The 19,882-nt window shown below is 35.9% G+C and overlaps 2 protein-coding genes across 25 annotated transcripts; both read left to right on the forward strand.

The window, feature by feature from the left end:
- Positions 1 to 351: 351 nt before the first annotated feature.
- LOC148780256 (uncharacterized) lies at positions 352 to 1,588 on the forward strand. Its single transcript, XM_088849210.1, has 2 exons — positions 352 to 662; positions 757 to 1,588. Exons 1-2 carry the CDS (start codon positions 611 to 613, stop codon positions 1,350 to 1,352), a joined length of 648 nt encoding a protein of 215 aa, XP_088705336.1. The 5' UTR covers positions 352 to 610; the 3' UTR covers positions 1,353 to 1,588.
- A 10,752-nt stretch (positions 1,589 to 12,340) lies between these two features.
- Positions 12,341 to 19,283, forward strand: LOC18447503 (E3 ubiquitin-protein ligase RGLG5). 24 transcript variants are annotated; one of them, XR_016042266.1, is made up of 13 exons: positions 12,341 to 12,587; positions 14,463 to 14,781; positions 15,737 to 15,821; positions 15,905 to 16,045; positions 16,268 to 16,381; positions 16,657 to 16,754; positions 17,228 to 17,307; positions 17,543 to 17,648; positions 17,724 to 17,851; positions 18,082 to 18,244; positions 18,475 to 18,542; positions 18,700 to 18,858; positions 19,004 to 19,283. XR_016042266.1 is itself a non-coding variant. In XM_088849226.1 (12 exons), the coding sequence occupies exons 2-11, from the start codon at positions 14,596 to 14,598 to the stop codon at positions 18,730 to 18,732; spliced, it is 1,134 nt and encodes a 377-aa protein (XP_088705352.1). In that variant the 5' UTR covers positions 12,341 to 12,587; positions 14,463 to 14,595; the 3' UTR covers positions 18,733 to 18,736; positions 19,004 to 19,283. The 24 variants fall into 24 exon arrangements, 19 of the variants coding, with proteins under 19 accessions (XP_088705352.1, XP_088705342.1, XP_088705346.1 ...); XR_016042267.1 differs by having other exon boundaries at positions 18,700 to 18,736; XR_016042268.1 differs by lacking the exon at positions 12,341 to 12,587 and adding an exon at positions 12,968 to 12,998 and having other exon boundaries at positions 18,700 to 18,736.
- Positions 19,284 to 19,882: the final 599 nt, after the last annotated feature.

Consider the following 19,882-nt stretch of genomic DNA (forward strand, 5'->3'; position numbering starts at 1 on the left):
TTAAACTGGGAAAGGTGGGTCTAAATATCATTTGAATTTTGAAAGCAAAAAGCAATTTATGGGGGTTACCATTCTTAAGACAGTCCTGCATGCAATTTACAGGGTTTACCATAAAAAGAGCCATGCATGCCGGTATTTTGTGTGTGTAGAGAGAGAGAGACTTTCCATTAGGAGTCCTTTAAAAAAAAGGGAGTATAATGTTTCTTTGAGCACTAATTTTTATTGCATGAGTTTCTCTTTCTAATTTGGGGGGGGGGGGGGTGCTTTATTGATTTCCCTTGGTTGTGGCCAACTGTCACTATAAAATAAACATTTTTTTTTCCAGTCCAAACTTCTCATTACCCTTTATTATTGTGTCCTTTCTCTTTCTCTCTCCTCCATTTTCTTCCTCCAAAAGTTGAAATGAGGGTAGGTTTCTGAAGAATCAAATGTTTTAATTTTTTATTTTTGGGTAGACTTTTGTTGATTGAATTTAAGTTGTGATTTTATGGTAATTGGTTAAATCTAGAGATTAGAACATGGTTTATCATGGTGTATGCTGTTAATGTCGCTTGTGTCTTCTTCGATGTTTTGATTATTGCACAATGTTGTTGTGAAGATAGTGTGCTCGATGGTTCAGAAGCTTCGGCAGTGCAGCTGCAATATCAAAGCCTTTGCCAAAGGTAAATAAATGTACAGGTATACAAAGAAAACAGAGATTTGGCTTCGAGAAAGAGAGGATATAATGCATTATATTGCATTTCATTTTGTTTACAGAGAATTCAAATTGGTATATTCCATTGTGCCTCTCCTCGCACAAGAAGCCTCAGCTTTCACAAGGTTCCGCCCTTATTAAACTCCAAGATTTTCATCAACCCACCATGGAACACATTCATAAGAAAAATGTTTTTCCAGGAATGCCCAAGAATCTCAGTAACAAAGTGAACCCTCTCTCACTTCCTCAACACTTTAACTTCGAGTTCCAATCCTTTTATAGCCGTTTCCAAACTAAATTTCACTTTGATGAGAGCTCCTTAATTTCTCAAGAAGATTTCCCGGATCATGGTGAAAGGCCTTCTCATTTTGTCCAGAACGTTTCGGAACCCAAGTCCGAAGCCTCTTTCCGGGATTCCGACCTGGAAGCATCTCAGAAGCATCGTAGCTTTTCTCGTGGATCAGAAGAAAGCTTGTTCTCATTGGACCTGAATGAGAGAACTTACCGGTCATCGTTGGATTCCGTCCAGGTTCAGGCCTTCGAGGATTCTGACGTTGTTGAAACTCGCCGGAATTTATCAATGCAATTGCCAGAAATGGTTTCTCGCTCGCCCGAAAAGCTGACCTCCCGTAATTGGCTGGATAATTATATTAAGTAATGTGCTGACGTATTATGGGATGGAGGCTGGTCTAAGTCGGAAATCAAGGAAATGTTAGGTGTTTAAGTTTTTTTTTTTTTTAAATAATTTATTGAAAAAATTTGGTATAGAACCCTAATTCCTACTACTATTTCATGGTATACCCTTATTCTGTTTTTCCTTCCAGCCGTATAAAAAAACCCCTAAATATTTCACTATACCCCTAGATCTTATCTCCCATCTTTATTGATTTTGGATCATAAAAATTAGTTCAAATAAATCGTTTTATACCATTTCAACCTAAATTTTTTTTTATTAGTGGAAAGAAAAAAATATGGTTTAATTTTTTTTGAGATAAAATGATATTAAAAGATTTGTTGGGGTTAATTTTTATAGTCAAAAGTCAATAAAAGAGAGAGATAAGAGATGAAGGGGTAAGGTGAAAGATTTTTTTGTGCCGCTTGAAAAAAAAATAAAAAGACGATCTACCATGAAATAATATGAAAAATTAAAGTTCTATAGAAAACTTTTCTTAATTTATTTTGGGTCAGATTTTTACGCATATTCTATTGTTCTTGATGATTCTAGAGAGGCATCATGGTTTGCAATAAAGAGAGGGGTAAGAGTGTTTTTCCTGGTACATTGTTTAATAAACTCAGCAAAATCATTTAAGAATGTCGTTTGAGATCCAAAAAAATAACTACTTAATGAAAAGGACACATTTACAGAGAGAAAATGAGTTTAAGAGACGAAACGCATGGTTAGAGAGCAGAGTTAAAGATATAAAAAGGACATGGCTAAGAGAAACGCATAGTTTAAGAGACGAAACGCATAGTTGGACCCGGACCCGACCTTACGAGTCAAAAATTTGGACCCATAACTGAACTCGAGGTCGGGTCTACCTGTTGGGTCTTGGGTCTGGTCGGGTCTATTGCCACCCCTATGAAAAAAGAAATGCCCCATTCAGAATAAAATGGTTATGAATATGTTTATATTGGGCAGCTATACGGTGTGCATGTAGAATTGTTAGGCATATTTGGTGATGAGTTTGGCCATCATATGTTTATGTAGAGTTGTTTGGAATATTTGGTGATAAGTTTGGCAGTTATATGTTTTTGGTATGAAGCTCAATGTGAAGCAATGTATTTATTGAATAAAGGACAATTTATCAAAAATATCCATAAGAGATTAACTATGGAACATTTTACCTAATCGCAACTATTCCACTACATGGTCATGTGACTTTTGATAGGTATTTTGTCTTTAAAGATCATCAACCTTACATTATCTTTGAGATATTCATTTTTTATTTTTGGATTATATACAATGAGACCATTTATCTTTGATACAAGGTGGTCACAATTACTTACAACCATGTGTTGTGAAATTTGATGGTTTGGATGTGTCACAAAGTTAAGAGTTTTTTTTTTGAAGTTTGAGCTTGGTCGATAGAATAATTGTAACCACCCAATTTCATATCCAATGGTTAAGATTAATATGATCACATTGTACTAAAGCTAAATGGTCTCATTCTATGTTTTTCCTTTTATTTTTATTAAAGTATATATAATCCACTCAATAATGTTGAAATATATATATATATATATATATAAAAACAAAATGACCAAAATACCCCTAAATGTTTTTGGGGGTATTTTGGTCAATTTATTTTATGTAAATTTTTTTTAATATTTTTCAAAGATTCAACTATTTTTTATGAAAGCACTCCTAAAATTTCAAGTGATTTGGATTTGTAAAAAATAAAATAAAATTCAAATACTATTGGATATCCGTGATCATCAGAACGGCCCATATTCAATCTGAACCGTTAGACTCATATGTTCATATGAGCTAGTGGGCTAATCCCAATCTTTTTCATATATATATATATATATATATATATATATATATATATATATATAAACACACACAATAACACCATTATTTACTTTTGGTACAAAATGTTCATAATTAACTTTTACTATTGAATGTTAAATTAGATGGTTGTATTGACCAAGCTCAAAATACAAAATAATTTTTTTTTTTTTTTGTACTTTTTAACACACTCAACCTATCAAATTTCACATCAGATAATTATAAATAATTCTCTCTCTCTCTTTCCCAATTCTACCACTTTCCGAGAGACTTTTTTGTTGGTTTCCTAGCTTTTTATCTCAGAACCCAACCCGTCTTTTCTCCTCTCCTCTAGGTAAAGTACATCCTTTGAGACGAGCTTATCTTTTTCTCCTTTTGTACGTAACACTGCACTTTCGTCTCTTATGTTTTTTCTCCTGCACTAAAAATGGAGGTAAATTGGGTCCCAATTTTGGTTTATTATTAACTTTTTTAATTGCCATAGATGCATAATCTGCTTATATTTTATTAATGGGTGTGGTTTGTATAGAGCCTAGGATCTAAATAGTCAAATTAGAGCCTACCTTCAAATAGTTTAAAAAAATATAGTTTCAATGCTAGAAACTTTTGTGAGAGCCTTGAAATATATTTTCATTTTTGTTTATAAAGTTTAAAGCTTTAAAAATAGTGTAGATTGTTGATCTATAAAGTTTATATTTGAGCATCAAAACAACCACTTCTAGTGAAATTTTGAGGTAGGTTTTAATTTGATTGTTTAGAGCCTCGGCTCTATATAAACTTTTTCCTTAAACGTTGCTTTTGTTGTTATAAACTTTGAATGAATATTGATTGGTGCATATTTTGTGCTCTCACTTTGAATCAATATCTGTTTTTGTCGCAGACAATCAGATCGATGGTTGAGAAAATTCGAGAATATGGATCTCTTGCCAATGACTTTCTCATAGGTAGACCCTAGAGAGAGAAAGGAGCATTGAATCGTTTTATAATACATGGCGCATCTTATGAGAGAGAGATTTCAAGTTATATGAAAAATTTAGAGTAATTATACTGTTCTAGTGTTAAAGTCGAATTTCAAAGTTTAATTTAAGAAAAAGTTTATAGAAGGTTGCAACTTTAAAAATGTAAAAGTAAAGAGGCACCTCAAAAATCTATCGTAAAAGGTTGTTTTAATGTTGAAAAAACTTCTAATTGATCATCTCAATATTAAGATATATGAATATGAAAAAAGAGAAAAAGACGGATTTTGAGTTCAAAAAATAGTGCATCTTGCAACACACTATCGAGACCGTCAATTTTCAAAAGTTTCATATGTTTGTAGATCTACTTGGTTTTAACCTTTTTGGAGTTTAAAATTTTATAATTATATAAAAAAATAGATTTTTAGATAATCCAAATAATTTTTTACACCAAAATCATGTTATGATAAAATTTGGAGGTGCGTCTTAATTGGATCGTTTAAGGTTGCAACCTTATTGAAACCACACCCTTAATTTAAAGCTAGTTTGGTTCAATTCATATGAAAAATGTAGAGAAATTTTTTTTTTATTTGAATTTATACCTAGCTCTTTCTTCATCTAAAAATTCAAATTTTTGCATTTCATTTTGTAATTTGCATTGACATATTTACAAGCCCTTCTCCCACAATCCTAATTTTGACTTGTAGGGAACTTAAATGGCTTTCCCTTAAACTCAAGGAGCCCAGAGTCTATAGAGCTCTCACCTTGAAGGACTTAGTCCTGCAAGAACCAAGTCACCACAAGGCAAAGCCTCAAAAATATAAAATATATAAGTTAAAATCATGCCGATGGTTAGGTACCTCAATCTTGCCTTCCGGATCTAGATGATCTGGCGGTACGTATATCGGGTTTCTAGTGATCCTGAGACATGTGATTGCTCTCTCAGGAACCTTGCTCAAGAGTAAGGGCATGTTTACCAACCAATGAGAGAAGAATTTAAGGTGGGTTTGGGACTTACTCAAGTTGGCTAGCGTGGGCGCCTTCTTAGACAACGAATAAAGCCCCCTAACTGTTTTAGCTAGTTTGGAATCGCTTCTGCGATTACCTTGTTTTTTGTACAACACTAACATGGTTAATTTTCAAGAAAGTGGGCCAAAGGGACCCACCCTTATCTTAGGGCAATGTATGTTCATATGAGCGAGTGATGGAGTGGAAGGTTCAAATAAAGATACAAAAGAGAAGAGAACTTGATGAAGGGGCGAGACTAGCATGACAGCTGGAAAGTTACCGACTCGGAGTGGTGGCAAGATGGGCATGGTACTTAGGACCAACGTGACAACAATACTACTCGAAACCGAGGCCAATAGGACTGTCTCAATCTGATGTGGCAGCAAGACATACATGATACTCAAGACCAGCATGACGACAATACTGCTCGACAACCAGATCGCTATGGCAGTGCTAGGCCAAGTCTACCCTCAGTCAAGTGAGAAGAGAAAAGAAAGAAGAGAAGAAAAGGGAATGAAGAGAGAGAGTGAGCGAGACGGCAGAGGGAGGAGGAATCCAGACGGCAATGGGCCTTGCCGTTGGCATCATGAGAAGACATTGCGTCTCTTGCAGGCAGCGATGGCTTCTGGGGAGCTCACAACGATAGCTCTCCATGAGGCACACAACGCTAGACTTAAAACACGAGAGAAACCTGCGGACGGTAATAAGCATCGCTATTGGCAATGGGAGAAGGCAGCACGTCCCATGCGGACGATGATAGCTTCTGGCGAGGTGCACGATGATAACTTCGTATAAGTCGCACGACGATTACCTCTCGTGGAGCGCACGGCGATAGGAGTTAGACACAAGGGAAGCCTACGTACGACGATAGGCACAGAGAGGTGCAAAATGAGCCAACGTGCGGTGATGGGCACTGAGCGAGTGAAAGAAGCCTGCGCACGACGATAGGCTCAAAGAGGCGCGAAAGGAGCCTGCGTGCGGCAATGGGCACCGAGCGCAAAAGAGAAGCTCGCGGATGACGATGGGTATTTGGACATCGTCGCCTACAATGGTCACGCGATAGGGTGAAACCCCTGTGGACGGCAATAAGCTTCGCTATCGGTGTTCCTCGCTGAGATGTCGAGGATATACCTGCCGACGGAGATGAGCAGCGCCGTCTGCAAATCTTGCCGAGAGATAGAGATGTGCAAACAAAAGGGGAAAAGGAGCTCGCACATGGCGCTACCATCGCCATACGGGACATGTGAAACTACAAGAAGGAGAAAAAGAAAAGAAAGAGGCAAGCACCACACTGCCACTGCCGTGCATAGCCTCTGAGGGAGGCTCAGGCGAAGAAGAAAAAGAGGAAAGAAAAGAAGAGAGAGAATATTTACCTTGAGCCTAAGTGTACCGGTATAAAAGTTTCTCTCTCCTTACTCTCTCTCTCCAAACGTGACCCAACAATGAGAAGGAAAGGGAATTCTATTAACTAAAAATTCTCTTTCGTGAAGGGTTTCAAGCCTTTTGCATACAATGATGGTACATGGTATATATATAAATTTGTGCCCAAACATGGGTGGATGATCAAAACTAAACTTAATTGATGGAAATTAAGATTTAACTGAATTAAAAGAAATTAGAAAATAGGGTGTAAAATGATAGATTTGCCCTTTCTTAACAAGTTGTGGAATTCCTAGACAGTTCTTGTGTTGCCCTAGTATGTGCATTATTTTTCATGGATGATCTGGGATTGTTTTGATGCCCGTTTGATCGAAAGATAATTGTTTTCTTGTAGGGCTCGGTATGGCGATCGATTTGATACCAACTTTGAGCCATGGATCATGTTTTTGAAGCACAATCATGTGACTTGAAATTTGAATGAATCTTGAAATTTTGGATCAATTGTATGATTGTTCTTTGATATTTTTCTGTGATTTCTTCGCTGGATCACACTGAGCATACTATCACGATCGCGGGGCAATAAACGCAGCTTGATTCCGTGCTCGGACAAAGATTTTACAACTTTGAGGTTTTGGGTGGAATATGGAATTTCGGCGACAAAATTTGTAGTAATTTTGTCGGCTTCGTGTGTGGAATCCGACCGTTCATCATGTGCAGGGTTCGGACTAGAGATAGCCGTAGACCTTAAGCACGCGATGAAATTTGTTTCACATTGATCCGTTCAGTGAGTGGCGTGATTTTTCTGCTCGAGCGAGGCACGATGCTGCTGATTTTTCTATACTTTGTTCACGGATCAGCAACTTCTCTCTAGCTTTTCTTCGTGCTCAGGCGTCGTCGCGGGATGTGCCACATATCGAAACGCTCGTCTCGACGAGACGAACACACTCCATCAAGTTTGAGTGCGATCCGACTTGAGACCGGTAAGATATGGGCATCGAAAGTCACTGATTGTGACTGCCCTTTTAATGGAGTTGAGTTGCAGGATGGTCGCACGGGAATAGCGTGCGGCTCTTCTTGTTTCGCGCTTTCGCCTATAACTTCTTGCTGGGATGTCCGTTCAAGCTGAGATTTGACCCTTAGGGGTTATTAACCGTGTCGGATCCAATGGTGGTGGTCTCACAGCAAATTGAGATACCAAAAGTATAGCTCTAATTATAGGGTCCGTTTTAGGGTGCTAGAGGCTGATTCTACCGAAACTGTTTATTAGTCTGCTCTGCCTTAGACATGTCAAAATGTGACAAAACTTGGCAGGAGACTTTTGAGAGTCCTTATAAAGATGCCGGTTCTGGGGCTATTATGAGACTGTCAGAATTTCTACTGTTTGTTAGGCTTTATTGACCTAGAACTCATGATGATGAAAAATGTCGTCCAACAGCCGGGAAAGAAAAATTTATGGCAAGACATTTTCCAGATCCGGACGAGGTAGGAGAGTTGGTTCTAGAAAGAGAAAGTGGAGAAGTGAAAATTAATTATGAAGAAGCTAAGGCAAGAGATTGGAGTAGTCCCCCATTAGTTGGTTATTTCCTAGGAAACAAGAGGGCCCGTTTGGAGGTGCAAGGGAAAGATGGACATTTTGGAATATGATACAAAGCGCTTCGTGTTCATTTGTTTCCAAAAGGAGGGAGATTTGAACCGGCGGACTGGCCGGTTCAACCGGTCTAATGGGCAGGTCCTAGCCAGTTCAAAAAGTATAAAAAATATAAAAAAAATATGGAAAATATATTTAAAGCATGATTAAACAAAGAACATTCAAATAAAGTTGAAAAGTAGTAAAAAAAATAGATTTTAAAATATTGATTTATGCAAAGGTGTGTTTTTGAATTTTTTTGATATTTGTGAAATTTTTTTAAGTAAAATATAAAATAAATATTTGTGGCCAAAAACACTTTCCAATCTTTACCAAAATAATAAAAAAAACATTCAAAATACATTACAAATAAATCCCTTATTTTTTTTTTGAAATTTTATACCTTTTTTTTTTAAAATACGAGAGTATTAGAAGACCACGATATAAGAAGACCACAGTTTACATAAGCCAAACACGAACTTTATCCAAAAATGGCGAACGCAACAAATGACCTAACGGCACGAGTTGCTATCTCGTCATGACCAATTAGTAACGGGATAAGTGGCTATCTCGTCATGACCACTTAGTAAGGGGATAATAACAAACAAAAACATAGTAATAAACAGATTTTATTGCAAAAAGTCAGATGCAAAAAACTGGGTAAAAAATTCGGATCCCCAAAAATTAGGTAAGTTAAAGAATCATAAATATTTTAAAAATTTGGCCAAAAAAATAGAGTGAAAAATTGGATGTAAAGATAGCTCAATATGTGATTATCATTATTGTTATTATATGGATACATTAAAACCATTGAACTACGATTTTTATATCCCTCCATAGGATGATTAGATTCATACTTGGCAAATTTTTTTCTAAATTTTCAATAAACACAACATGAATGCTTATTCTGTTATCACGACACAAAGTGTATAATATATTTATTATGAGCATTTAATACAACAATAACAATAATACTAAACATAAGAACTATATTAGCAAAGAACAAAAACGACAACCCAAGGTATGGGATTATTATACGAACAAAAAAAAAAAATGGCCCTCGGTATAGAATTGCATTAAACTAAAACACAAAAATTTAAAAATGTAAAATAGTGGTCCAACTAAATTGTTATGTTATATACACTAATGTGAAATAAAGAAAAATCGAAAAGGTGAAATTAGTCAAACTTCTACATGCATAAAGAAAGAAACAAAATCCTTAAGATAATCTAAAAATTCAAAGCTCACTCTGAATTCGTAGCTATCTAAATCTTTAGTTGTAACTAAATCTCTATTTTGCTCTTTATAATGAGGCTCTCTATTACGGTTCAAGGAACATTGAAATAATGTTAATTATCTTTTAATTTTGGAAAACGTTTATATAAGGTTGCAAACTTATATTATAGAAATGAAGTATACCTCAAAGATCCAGTAGAAATAGAGTGTTATAAAGTTGGAAAACTTTCAAATTAATCATCTTGATCTAGAGATGTATAGATATCAAGACAATAAAGAATTTCAAGTCCTATAAATAGTATATCTTGTAACAAGTAATTTGAACCATCTATTTTCAATATTTTCAAGTGTTCATAGGTCCATTTGATCTGCAACATTATTAAAAATTTAAATTTCATAATTAATCATCATCATTATCATAACCTTTTCCCAAAGTTATTGGGGTCTGCTACGTGAATCCTAGTTCGTCAGTCTGCTCTAATAAATGTCATACTTTCAGTGAAGTCATAAGTCCCCATATCTTTTCTGACTACTTCCAACCACATCCTTTTGGGTCTACCTTTTACACTTTTCAGTTATTTTACTTGAACTAACTCGCACCTCCTAACAGGTACTGAACTTGGTCAGTGCTACACATAGCCAGCCCACCAAAGTCTATTATCTCTCATCTTATCACCTATTGGTGCCGCACCTAAATTCTCCTTAATTGATTCATTTCGAATTCTATCCCTTCTTGCTTTGCCATTTATCCATCTCAATATCCTTAATCCACTACACTCATTCTATAGGTATATTGTTTTTTGTCTGCTCAATATTTCACCTCATAGAGCAAAGCTTATCTCACAATTATCATATAGAACTTGCCCTTAAGTTTCATTAGTATGCAACAATCACATAAAATTCCAGTTGCACATCTTCAATTCGCCTACCCAGCTTTAATTCTCTATGCGACATCTTCATCAATCTCTTAATTTTTCTGAATTATCAACCCAAGATATTGAAAGTGCAATCTTTTTGTGCTTCTTGGCCGTCAATCTTACCTACTTCCTTGTCTCTACTCTTAATATTACTAAACTTGCATTCCATATACTCTGTTTTAGTTTGGCTAATTTTAAAACCTTTGGATTCTAAGGCATCCCTCTAAAGTTCTAACTGTGTATTGACGCTGTTTTGAGTCTCATCGATCAAAACTATACATCTGGGAACAACATGCACCACGGTACCTCATCCTATAGGTGCCTAATGAAGTCATCATAAGGTTTCTAACACTGGAGCTACATCTTCTAACAAAAATATAAAGATGCACCCTACTTGTTACTATAAGGTAGGCACCTTACACAAACTTTACTCCTAGGTTTTTCTTCTTTGGGTGTGGTTTCCATAAGGTTGCAACCTTAAACAATCCAAATTTTATTATAACATATAATTTTGATGTAAAATATTATTAGGATTATCTCAAAATCTATTTTCATATCTAATTGTAAAATTTTAAAATATATATATATATATATATATATATATCGAGCTAACGGAGGCGACTGTCAAAGCCGAGCACTTCCATTGTTGGATTGGGCGACGCGGGCATTCAAGCGACACAAGCAGCGATCAAGCAAGCGAGTGAAGAGCTTAAGTCCTATTGTCCTTAAGCGACTTAACGAACGATAGGACTTCTATTGTCAGTTTGGCTACGAGAAAACACGAGTTAATACGGCTAAAATAGGTTAGGTTACCATTAGTGTCTCTTAATTCTTTTTTGGAAGCAAAAGGAGAAAGAATTGGTTCTCCCTTCCTGAGGGGTATGGGGTTTTTAAGGTTGCAACTTTATATAAATTTTTTCCTTTTTTTTTAACTTCTTTGTTTTCTATTTGTACGCCGATCCGATCTGACTTGAAAATCACGTGATATGGAATCAGAATCCAATGGTTTATTCAGATTCCAGTTTTTCTAACACAATTGAAAGAGGATAGATTTGGATGGAATTTCGTAGTGGTGCGGTTCTGGAGTCACACATTCTTTCTGATTTAATCCAACGGATAGGAATCCCCAAATATATGAGAACAAATAGAATTGTTTAACTTTTATTCATGTCAATGGCGTCAACCGGTGACACCATGTGGTTCTCGAGGCGACGTACTGAGGCTTTAACGGACGGTCCAGGCTTATTTTCCAGGGCGTACCATGGTAGTGGCGGCGATTATCGCCCCACCGCTTTGTCATTGGAAGAGACTTCCAATAATTTACTAGTTCCATAAAATATTATAATAATTACGCGGGTCGGCGTAATGTGTCTTTTTTTGAAGTGATTATTTTCCCATTTCAGAAAGCGAATTTTTGGGGGAGTTGAAAGTCTCAGACCCACGGTAAAAACTCACGAAAGTTAAACCTCTAATTAAATGAAAAAAGTTTATAGAGAGCCAAGGCCCTAAACAACAATCAAATTAGAACCCACTTCAACAATTTCACTTGTTTTGATGTCCAAATATCCTCAATTTGATCATCTCGACATCGAGATAGATGCATGTACATGACATGACAAAAAAAAGTGGATTTCAAGATTTGAAAATAATGCATATTGTAATGTAATTTTGGACGGTCAATTTTTTAGATTTTTATAAATATTTTTGATCGACACTATTTTTGAAACTCTAAATTTGATAGTTAAAGATGGAAATATATTTGAAAGCTATAACAAAGATTTCTAATATTGAAACTACATTTCTAAATACTATTTAAAAGTGCGATTTACTTTGATGGTTAAGAACCTGGGTTCTATACAAACTGCATCAATTTTTGTGCATGATTTGTACGGTCCAAACAAATGGGCGGCATATCTTTGTTGCAGCCGTATTTCAACAAATAGGGCTGCAGCCTTATCAAGACCGCATCCTTTTCAAGCTCAAACAAATTGGTTGATGTAATTTCCTAAAGATTGATGCTCACTTTCTGAACAGTCATTTAAACTCCCTTGTTTTCTCAGAAACTTCCATTTCCTTCACTTTTCAAACCCATTTATGTTCATCATTTGACATGAAATAGCACTGTAAACTGACCGGAGCAAAAGCGGCTTGAAAACGCATTTTATGTTAAGCAACGATGCCACCTGCTCTACTTCCGCTTTACGCGTTCCAAAGCTCCAATTTAGCACACCTAACCTCAATTTTATTTCAAAAGAAGGTCCAAAGATTTAGACTTTCCTCTGCTACTTACCAAAGAAGACAATAAAAATTGCAAATATATAGACTTTCTCACACTTTGTCAACTTAGAAAATTTCTTGGAAATCAATCTATAATAGGCGTATTAACTTTTTGTTCTATCATTGATTAATAATTTGTGGGGTATCTAATTATTATTATTATTGAAAGTGATTTTCTGATAAAAATGTAGCTCCTATCTCTGTTATCTTTCTCAACACGGAAATGAGGGTTTACTGTAGGAAAATTTTCCTTTTTATATTGGCTAATTTATGTGTTTCTTCTATGTTAAGTACTTAATTAATTTGGTAGCTATAATTTTTCTCTCTCTATATATAGAACTGCAATTCTTGTTAAATGTTGCTCACTTTCTGCAAATTAGTGTTGTTTGAGGTAAGCATGCTTTCTGTCTTCTCTATGAGAACATGGTTTCTTTCTTATCATTGGGTGAAATGTTTTAAAGGTTATATATAGTTGAGAAAATTGCTTCTTGCTCTTTTGGTATTTGGATTTTGAACTTGTTAGAAACTTAGAGCTTGTTCCTTTCTTATTTTGAGTTATTCAAGATGAAATAGTAATTCTAAAATTAGTAATTGTGTGAAGCACTTAATTGGAGCAGTTTGTAGTTGCTGATATTCGATTGACCTGTTTCAAGTTTGTTGTGTTATATTGAATTCGATTCGATGATCGTTCTTGGTCTGCCTTTCACTCTCCGTTTTTTTTCTTGGGGTGATCTTAGGTGAGTCTTAGACATAAAATTTCGTAGATTACTAGTATATAGACACAGAATAAAGGTATTGAGCTCCAAGAAGTATTTTGTCTATTCTTGTTTGCACTCTGGGTAAAGATTATTGTAGTTGTTTAAAGAAGCAGAAAAATTGAGTTAATGAGATGAACTTATGGTGCCATGAAAATGAACTCTATTCCACAAATTGCAGATTCCTATTTTGCAAGGTCGTCAATGAATCTCAAACTCCCATGTACAAGAAGAGCTGTGTATAAGGGGTTTTGGCATTTCCATGAATTGATATGAACTTGTCTTCCTAACAAATTGCAGTTGCTTTTTTTTTTGTTTCATTTTCTGTCAAATTGTTGCAAGTAATCCGAATTAGAAGAACTTGCAATGACTTGAATCATGTATCGATTTTCAAATGTTTTAGGCTTGATATTCCAATCCACGGTATATGGATATGGAGTTGCCAAAATGATTAATTGATGGTTTCAGTGGCTTCTAACCGAATAATGAAACTGTAAGTGATTAATTGAACTGAGGATTGGTGTGGCTATGCTTTTGATATGGAAAACACAATGATTTTAGTGTGAGTTTGCATGAACTGCACCTAAGCCCGATGTTGTATTACTCTCTGTAATAATTTGTATATCATGGCGTTTCTGTAACTGTACTTTTCTTGTTTCACTCCTAATGTTATTTATAGGTAATCCCTTGTTATCTTCTTTTTGTATTTTAGTTACATTTGTCAGTATGTGATGGTTCTATCAACTGTATGTTTTGGCAGCGCCATGTTAATGGCTTTATTTGTGCAATATCATAACTCAATCTTTCTTCCATCTGAGAAATTTTGGCTTGAGTGTGAGTCTGATTGCAAGTGACATGAGCAAGTTATTTTGAATCATATCCTTCTGATATAGCTTTCCTCTTAGTTCTTCTACAGTTGATGCCGTTGATTAATTTGTACACTCTAGATGACGTTTATATCCTTATATGTATCAACTGGTGACGAAATGGTCTATTGTTCCACTTGTTGGGTAGTAGACCAATATGTGTTATTTTCACCCTTTTCAAAAGTTATGTTATGATGAATTTCACACTAAATTAGTTTCCTCTGGAATATACAGGGGCTGATTGTTGCAGGCTTGTAGAAAATTGTCAACTACGTTGAGTCAGTTGACAACAGCCGAATTGATTTTGAGAATTAGTTACCAAGAACCAATTGGTGACTTAAAGCATTTGAAAGCAAGAACACAGATTATGGGGGGCAAGCAATCCACAAGCTCGCAAAGGCACCAATCTTCACCTTATGATTGTGCATCATCCTCATCATGGGGTTCTAAGGAGAATAATCGTGACTCAGTCATGCAAATGCCATCTGACATGAGAAACAGAGTACAAGGAAGATATTCTCACATTGCCGATAACTACCAATCACTTGGGCAGGTATCATGATATGGAAAAGGAAAGTGCTATCCAATAGACTATGGTACATGGTACTCCAAAGAGGCATTCATAATGTGTTTGGTATGATGGATGGTTGATCATTGAGCAGTTGCTCATGTTCCAGCTGGCCCACCACATTTAGGCTCCTCTGTTCTTCACTAGGAATGAATGGTGGATGTGCTCATAAATGTCCCATAGGATTATTGCTTTCCTTATGACATCTATTGTCTACTATAAAGTGAAGGTATCCATATTCTGGAATATACTTCTCCTATGTGTCTAAGGAAAACCAGTATAAACACCACACTGGTTTTAGAGATGATTGTCAATTTTCACAAGACACAAGCACTACACATAGGGGAAAACTGGATGATGGATGGTGATTACATTAGTTTTACCCAATTAGTGTAAAAATAGACAGAAGAAATGCTAGCCATAAGCTTCAATGTTCTTCAATTAAAGAAACCTATGCAAGGTCTAGCTCTGTGACTTCTTCTTCTCGCTGGGCATTTCCTTTGATTCAATAGAATCTTCTCAAGTTTGAGTTCTAATTTGCAGTTGGAATTCCAAATGTGGGTTTTACAATGAACTAAAGGGTATCTGACCTGTTTTGGATCCTTAGAATTCATTGTTTCATTTTTTGTTTTTTTTTGTCGAAAAAGCTAACGTGGTACCTTGGTGAGAATGGAAATCTAGAAGTCATGTTGTGGCAACCTGCCACCTTGACGACCCAAGCAGAGTACGTTCCTACTCAGAATTCTGATTTTTTTAGTCAGAGGTCATAGTTTTAGATCTTTGATCTTCAATTCACAATTATTTATCTAGTTTTAGATCATTATCATTCTCAACTTTGAATACATACTGAGGCTGGGTCTATCTCATCAAACAATCATAAACTGCCATCTCTGAACATATTTAGCAAATTGGACATGTATATTTTTTATCCTTGACACAGGTGACAGAGGCACTAGCCCATGCTGGTCTTGAGTCTTCCAATCTGATTGTAGGCATCGATTTTACAAAAAGTAATGAATGGACCGGTATGTGCTGCGAGACTTGTCTTAGATGAATCTTCATTTCTATAGGACTTAATAAGTGATTATTGGAAACCACTTTCTTTCAGGTGCAAGATCATTCAATCGCCGTAGCTTGCATCACATTGGAAACACTCCCAATCCTTATGAACAAGCAATTTCCATAATTGGACGAACCTTATCTGCTTTTGATGAAGATAACCTGATCCCTTGTTTTGGGTTTGGAGATGGTTAGTAACATGGCAGTTTTGTTGTGATATTTGTTTTGATTCTTCAATATGATTGGATTGTTTTTCTATATTGGAAGTGGCTTAATTATATGGTACCTTTGATCTGTGGTGCTCTCTTTCATTCTTCCAATGGATTGAGTCTCTTTCTTTTTTCTTAAATAGATTCTCTGTACCGTTGCCTACTGCTAATGGGAATTGTTATTCTCTTTCCTTTTTTGGCAGCAACAACCCATGACCAGGATGTGTTCAGTTTCTATCCAGATGAGAGGATGTGCAATGGATTCGAGGAAGCTCTGGGACGTTATAGAGAGATAGTTCCAAATCTTCGATTAGCTGGTTTGTTTCAAACATTTAACATAAGGCAAACCATAGTCTGTAAGGGTCATTAACATCCAGTGAAATGATGTAACATAGTTGATAGAAAGTAGGACCCACCATTGGATTCATGTGTTGTTCTGGTTGGTCTCACTCTCTCTACATCACTGTCCATTCATTGAACAGTGACGAGCCTGACAGAATATGTTTTGTTCAGTCCATTGGATTGTAGTGTCTGCTCCCTTAAATTATGTGTTTCCTAGGTTATTAATTAGGGTAACTTATTTTTGTCACAGGGCCAACATCCTTTGCACCAATAATTGAATCAGCTGTGAATATTGTCGAGAAGAGTGGTGGACAGTACCATGTTCTTTTGATAATTGCTGATGGACAGGCAAGTCACTTTTCTAGTGGAGCTCTGAAAGCCATACACTTGTTTTCTCTGTTTTATGACTTAGAGGAAGGTTATTAACCATATTTAATGGCCAAAATTCATTTCCAGTTTTGTCTGGAGTTGATGACATTGACAATTTCAGTTTTTTTATTTTCTTTTAGTATTGCAATGTGGGGAGCTTTTCTGAATTATGGCCGGCATTTATCAAGTTTCAGCAGAAAACAATAACAAAATCTAAATCCAGGCCATGGTTTCTGAATGACAAAACTACTGAAATTTGCAAATCGAAGCCTTCTGTAGTGTGTCCTGTCTGAGCTGATGATTAGCTTATCTTTTGTGGGCAAACTCTGTTTATTCTCATTTCTTGGGTAGTTAGCGTTCCGTGCTTCTTTAATTTCTTCAAAATGTGATTATATTCTGGCATCAAGCTGGCCAGAAACTAACCCTGTTCTTATTTTACTGAGATGCTCCAGGTAACTAGAAGTGTTGAAACTGAGCAGGGGAATCTTAGTCCCCAAGAGGAGGACACTGTTAATGCTATTGTGGAAGCCAGGTAAATGCATCTGTACCTGTTATGGTGTCATAATTACCCTTTATATATGATTTAAAAATAAGAAACATGAATGTCTCTTAGAACTGAATCAGAAAACTGATTAACATACATTATGGTAGTAGTTGAGTATACACTGGAAGACATGAATAGCAGTTTCAGTTGAAGGCCAATGTTCATAATTCACTGAAATTTAATGCATTATTTGGAATTGCAATTTTTTTGCTTTCTATTGCAGTGAATTTCCCCTGTCAATTATCTTGGTGGGTGTTGGTGATGGGCCATGGGACATGATGCGTCAATTTGACGACAATATCCCTGCTCGTAATTTCGATAATTTCCAGGTCACTGAAAAATACTTTCCCACTAAATCCATTCATTTGACTTTTTTGTTCATCTTTATAAACTTTTTTGTGCAGTTTGTGAATTTTACTGAAATAATGTCAAAGAACATCCCTCCTGCAAGGAAGGAGGCAGAATTTGCGTTAGCAGCCCTAATGGAAATACCATCACAGTACCAGGCCACTTTGGAGCATGGGATATTGGGGTACTATTTCTTCTATTTTTTCCCTTTTTCTTCTTTCTGGGTAGCTTGGGTTTTTGATAGGGCTCTGAACCAATTCATTAATTTGCCTTCAACTGTATGACAAATATAATTAGATGAATGAGCATTTTAAACTAAAACAGGCAAAAAAAAATGACATGGATTAGTTTTGATGCATGTTATAAAATGAGTTTTGGATTTTCCTAAATTAAAGTCTTTCTATGTCTTTGCAGTCGTCCAAAAGGGAAGTCTTATGGCAGGGTTCCTCTCCCACCACCAAGTGTGTCACGTAATTCAGCTTATTTGGGGTCAAATTATTCACGCCCAAGCAGCTTTGATCAAAGTGGTGGTGGTTATCAGAGCTCTGCCCCACCATCTCAACAATGGAATAGTCAGGTAAGAATTACCATGGGCTACTTAGAAAATTTTGAGCTTTACAAATTACTCTGGAATTTAAAGTTCACGGCTTTACTAATTTGACCTGCTTATCTTTATTTTCTCAGAAGTTTACAAATGTATGATTTTGCGCTTAGGCTTGAAACTTAGGTCCCGTTGTTTTGATTTAGAGTTTGCATTAGGAGTGGTTTACAGGATTTAAAGGTTTGTTGGATTCTGTTTGTCCCCAGGATAAATGGCTCTGCGATCATGGATTTAGTGTCACCACTCTTGTATTCATCTAGCTAAAAAAAAAAGGGTAATTTTAAAAGAAACCATTAAGATCCAAATCTTAAATCTTAACTGCAGTTAGAACCAGGTTTATATATTTCAAGCTACACAGTGGAATAATATGTTTTGCGTTACTTATGGTTTCCATATCTCCTCCTCGTGGAATTCAATTTGTCCTTTTGTAGGTTTTGATGATTTCGTCTCCCTCTTGTGAATAAACATGTGAGTAGTTAATTTATACCGATGAAAAATTCTTTATTCTAGTGAAAATGCTTTTTTGTGAATAGATGTGTCCGATGTGTATCTCTAACACCAAAAATCTAGCATTTGGTTGTGGCCATCAGGTAAATGATAAATCCCAATTCCATCTCTCTCTCTCTCTCTCTCTCTCTCTCTCTATATATATATATATATTGAATTTAACTTCCTGCATATTCTTCTGATTGTGCACTAAATCTCAGTCCTCCTTCTAATGCACCTGAAATACAGACATGCTATGATTGTGGACAACACCTGCAGCTGTGTCCAATCTGCGGAAGTGAGATCTTCGCAAAAATAAGGTTGTATTAAATTCCTGTTAATATGATTTAGCGGTCAATTAAGGAATCATAAGTTTCAGACAATATCCTGCCATTTTTAAGGCATCAGATATTTGGATTTGCTTTGTAAGAAGGATTTTCCTTTTCAGTTGGTTTTACCATTCCCCTGTAAAGCATGGAAATTTTGCCAATAAATATTTTATTGAATAAAGTAAGATTCCTATTGGTCATATGAGACATTGCCTGTTACCCATGTATTAGCCATTCTGATTTATGGCTGTTGAAAAATCAATCTAAAGCAAATCTGATATTTGTTGTTTAAAAGTTAAGGTATTTCTTGTTTGGTTCATCTCTCTCTCTCTCTCCCTCTCTCTCTCTCTCAAACATGGCTTCCTTTGTCTTGATCTCCTTCAGTTTGTTAATCTTTTCATTCTGTTATCTCGAGGGGCCCCCATTTGAACGTTCATTTAAATCCTGAACATTCTGATTTTCCTTTTCAGTTGGTTTTACCATTCCCCTGTAAAGCATGGAAATTTTGCCAATAAATATTTTATTGAATAAAGTAAGATTCCTATTGGTCATATGAGACATTGCCTGTTACCCATGTATTAGCCATTCTGATTTATGGCTGTTGAAAAATCAAGCTAAAGCAAATCTGATATTTGTTGTTTAAAAGTTATGGTATTTCTTGTTTGGTTCATCTCTCTCTCTCTCTCCCTCTCTCTCTCTCTCAAACATGGCTTCCTTTGTCTTGATCTCCTTCAGTTTGTTAATCTTTTCATTCTGTTATCTCGAGGGGCCCCCATTTGAACGTTCATTTAAATCCTGA

This window comes from Amborella trichopoda, chromosome 10 (assembly GCF_054954075.1).
Source record: "Amborella trichopoda isolate Santa Cruz 75 chromosome 10, AtrichopodaSantaCruz75HAP2 v2.0, whole genome shotgun sequence".
NCBI classification, from domain to species: Eukaryota; Viridiplantae; Streptophyta; class Magnoliopsida; order Amborellales; family Amborellaceae; genus Amborella; species Amborella trichopoda.

Bases quoted from the DNA above. Each gene is read 5' to 3' on its own strand.
- LOC148780256 (XM_088849210.1), top strand. From the start codon at position 611: ATGGTTCAGAAGCTTCGGCAGTGCAGCTGCAATATCAAAGCCTTTGCC. The intron at 663-756 runs GTAAATAAATGT...TTTTGTTTACAG, and splicing joins TATCAAAGCCTTTGCCAAAG to AGAATTCAAATTGGTATATT.
- LOC18447503 (XM_088849211.1), top strand. From the start codon at position 14,596: ATGGGGGGCAAGCAATCCACAAGCTCGCAAAGGCACCAATCTTCACCT. The intron at 16,046-16,267 runs GTTAGTAACATG...CTTTTTTGGCAG, and splicing joins TTGTTTTGGGTTTGGAGATG to CAACAACCCATGACCAGGAT. The intron at 17,852-18,081 runs GTACTATTTCTT...ATGTCTTTGCAG, and splicing joins TTGGAGCATGGGATATTGGG to TCGTCCAAAAGGGAAGTCTT.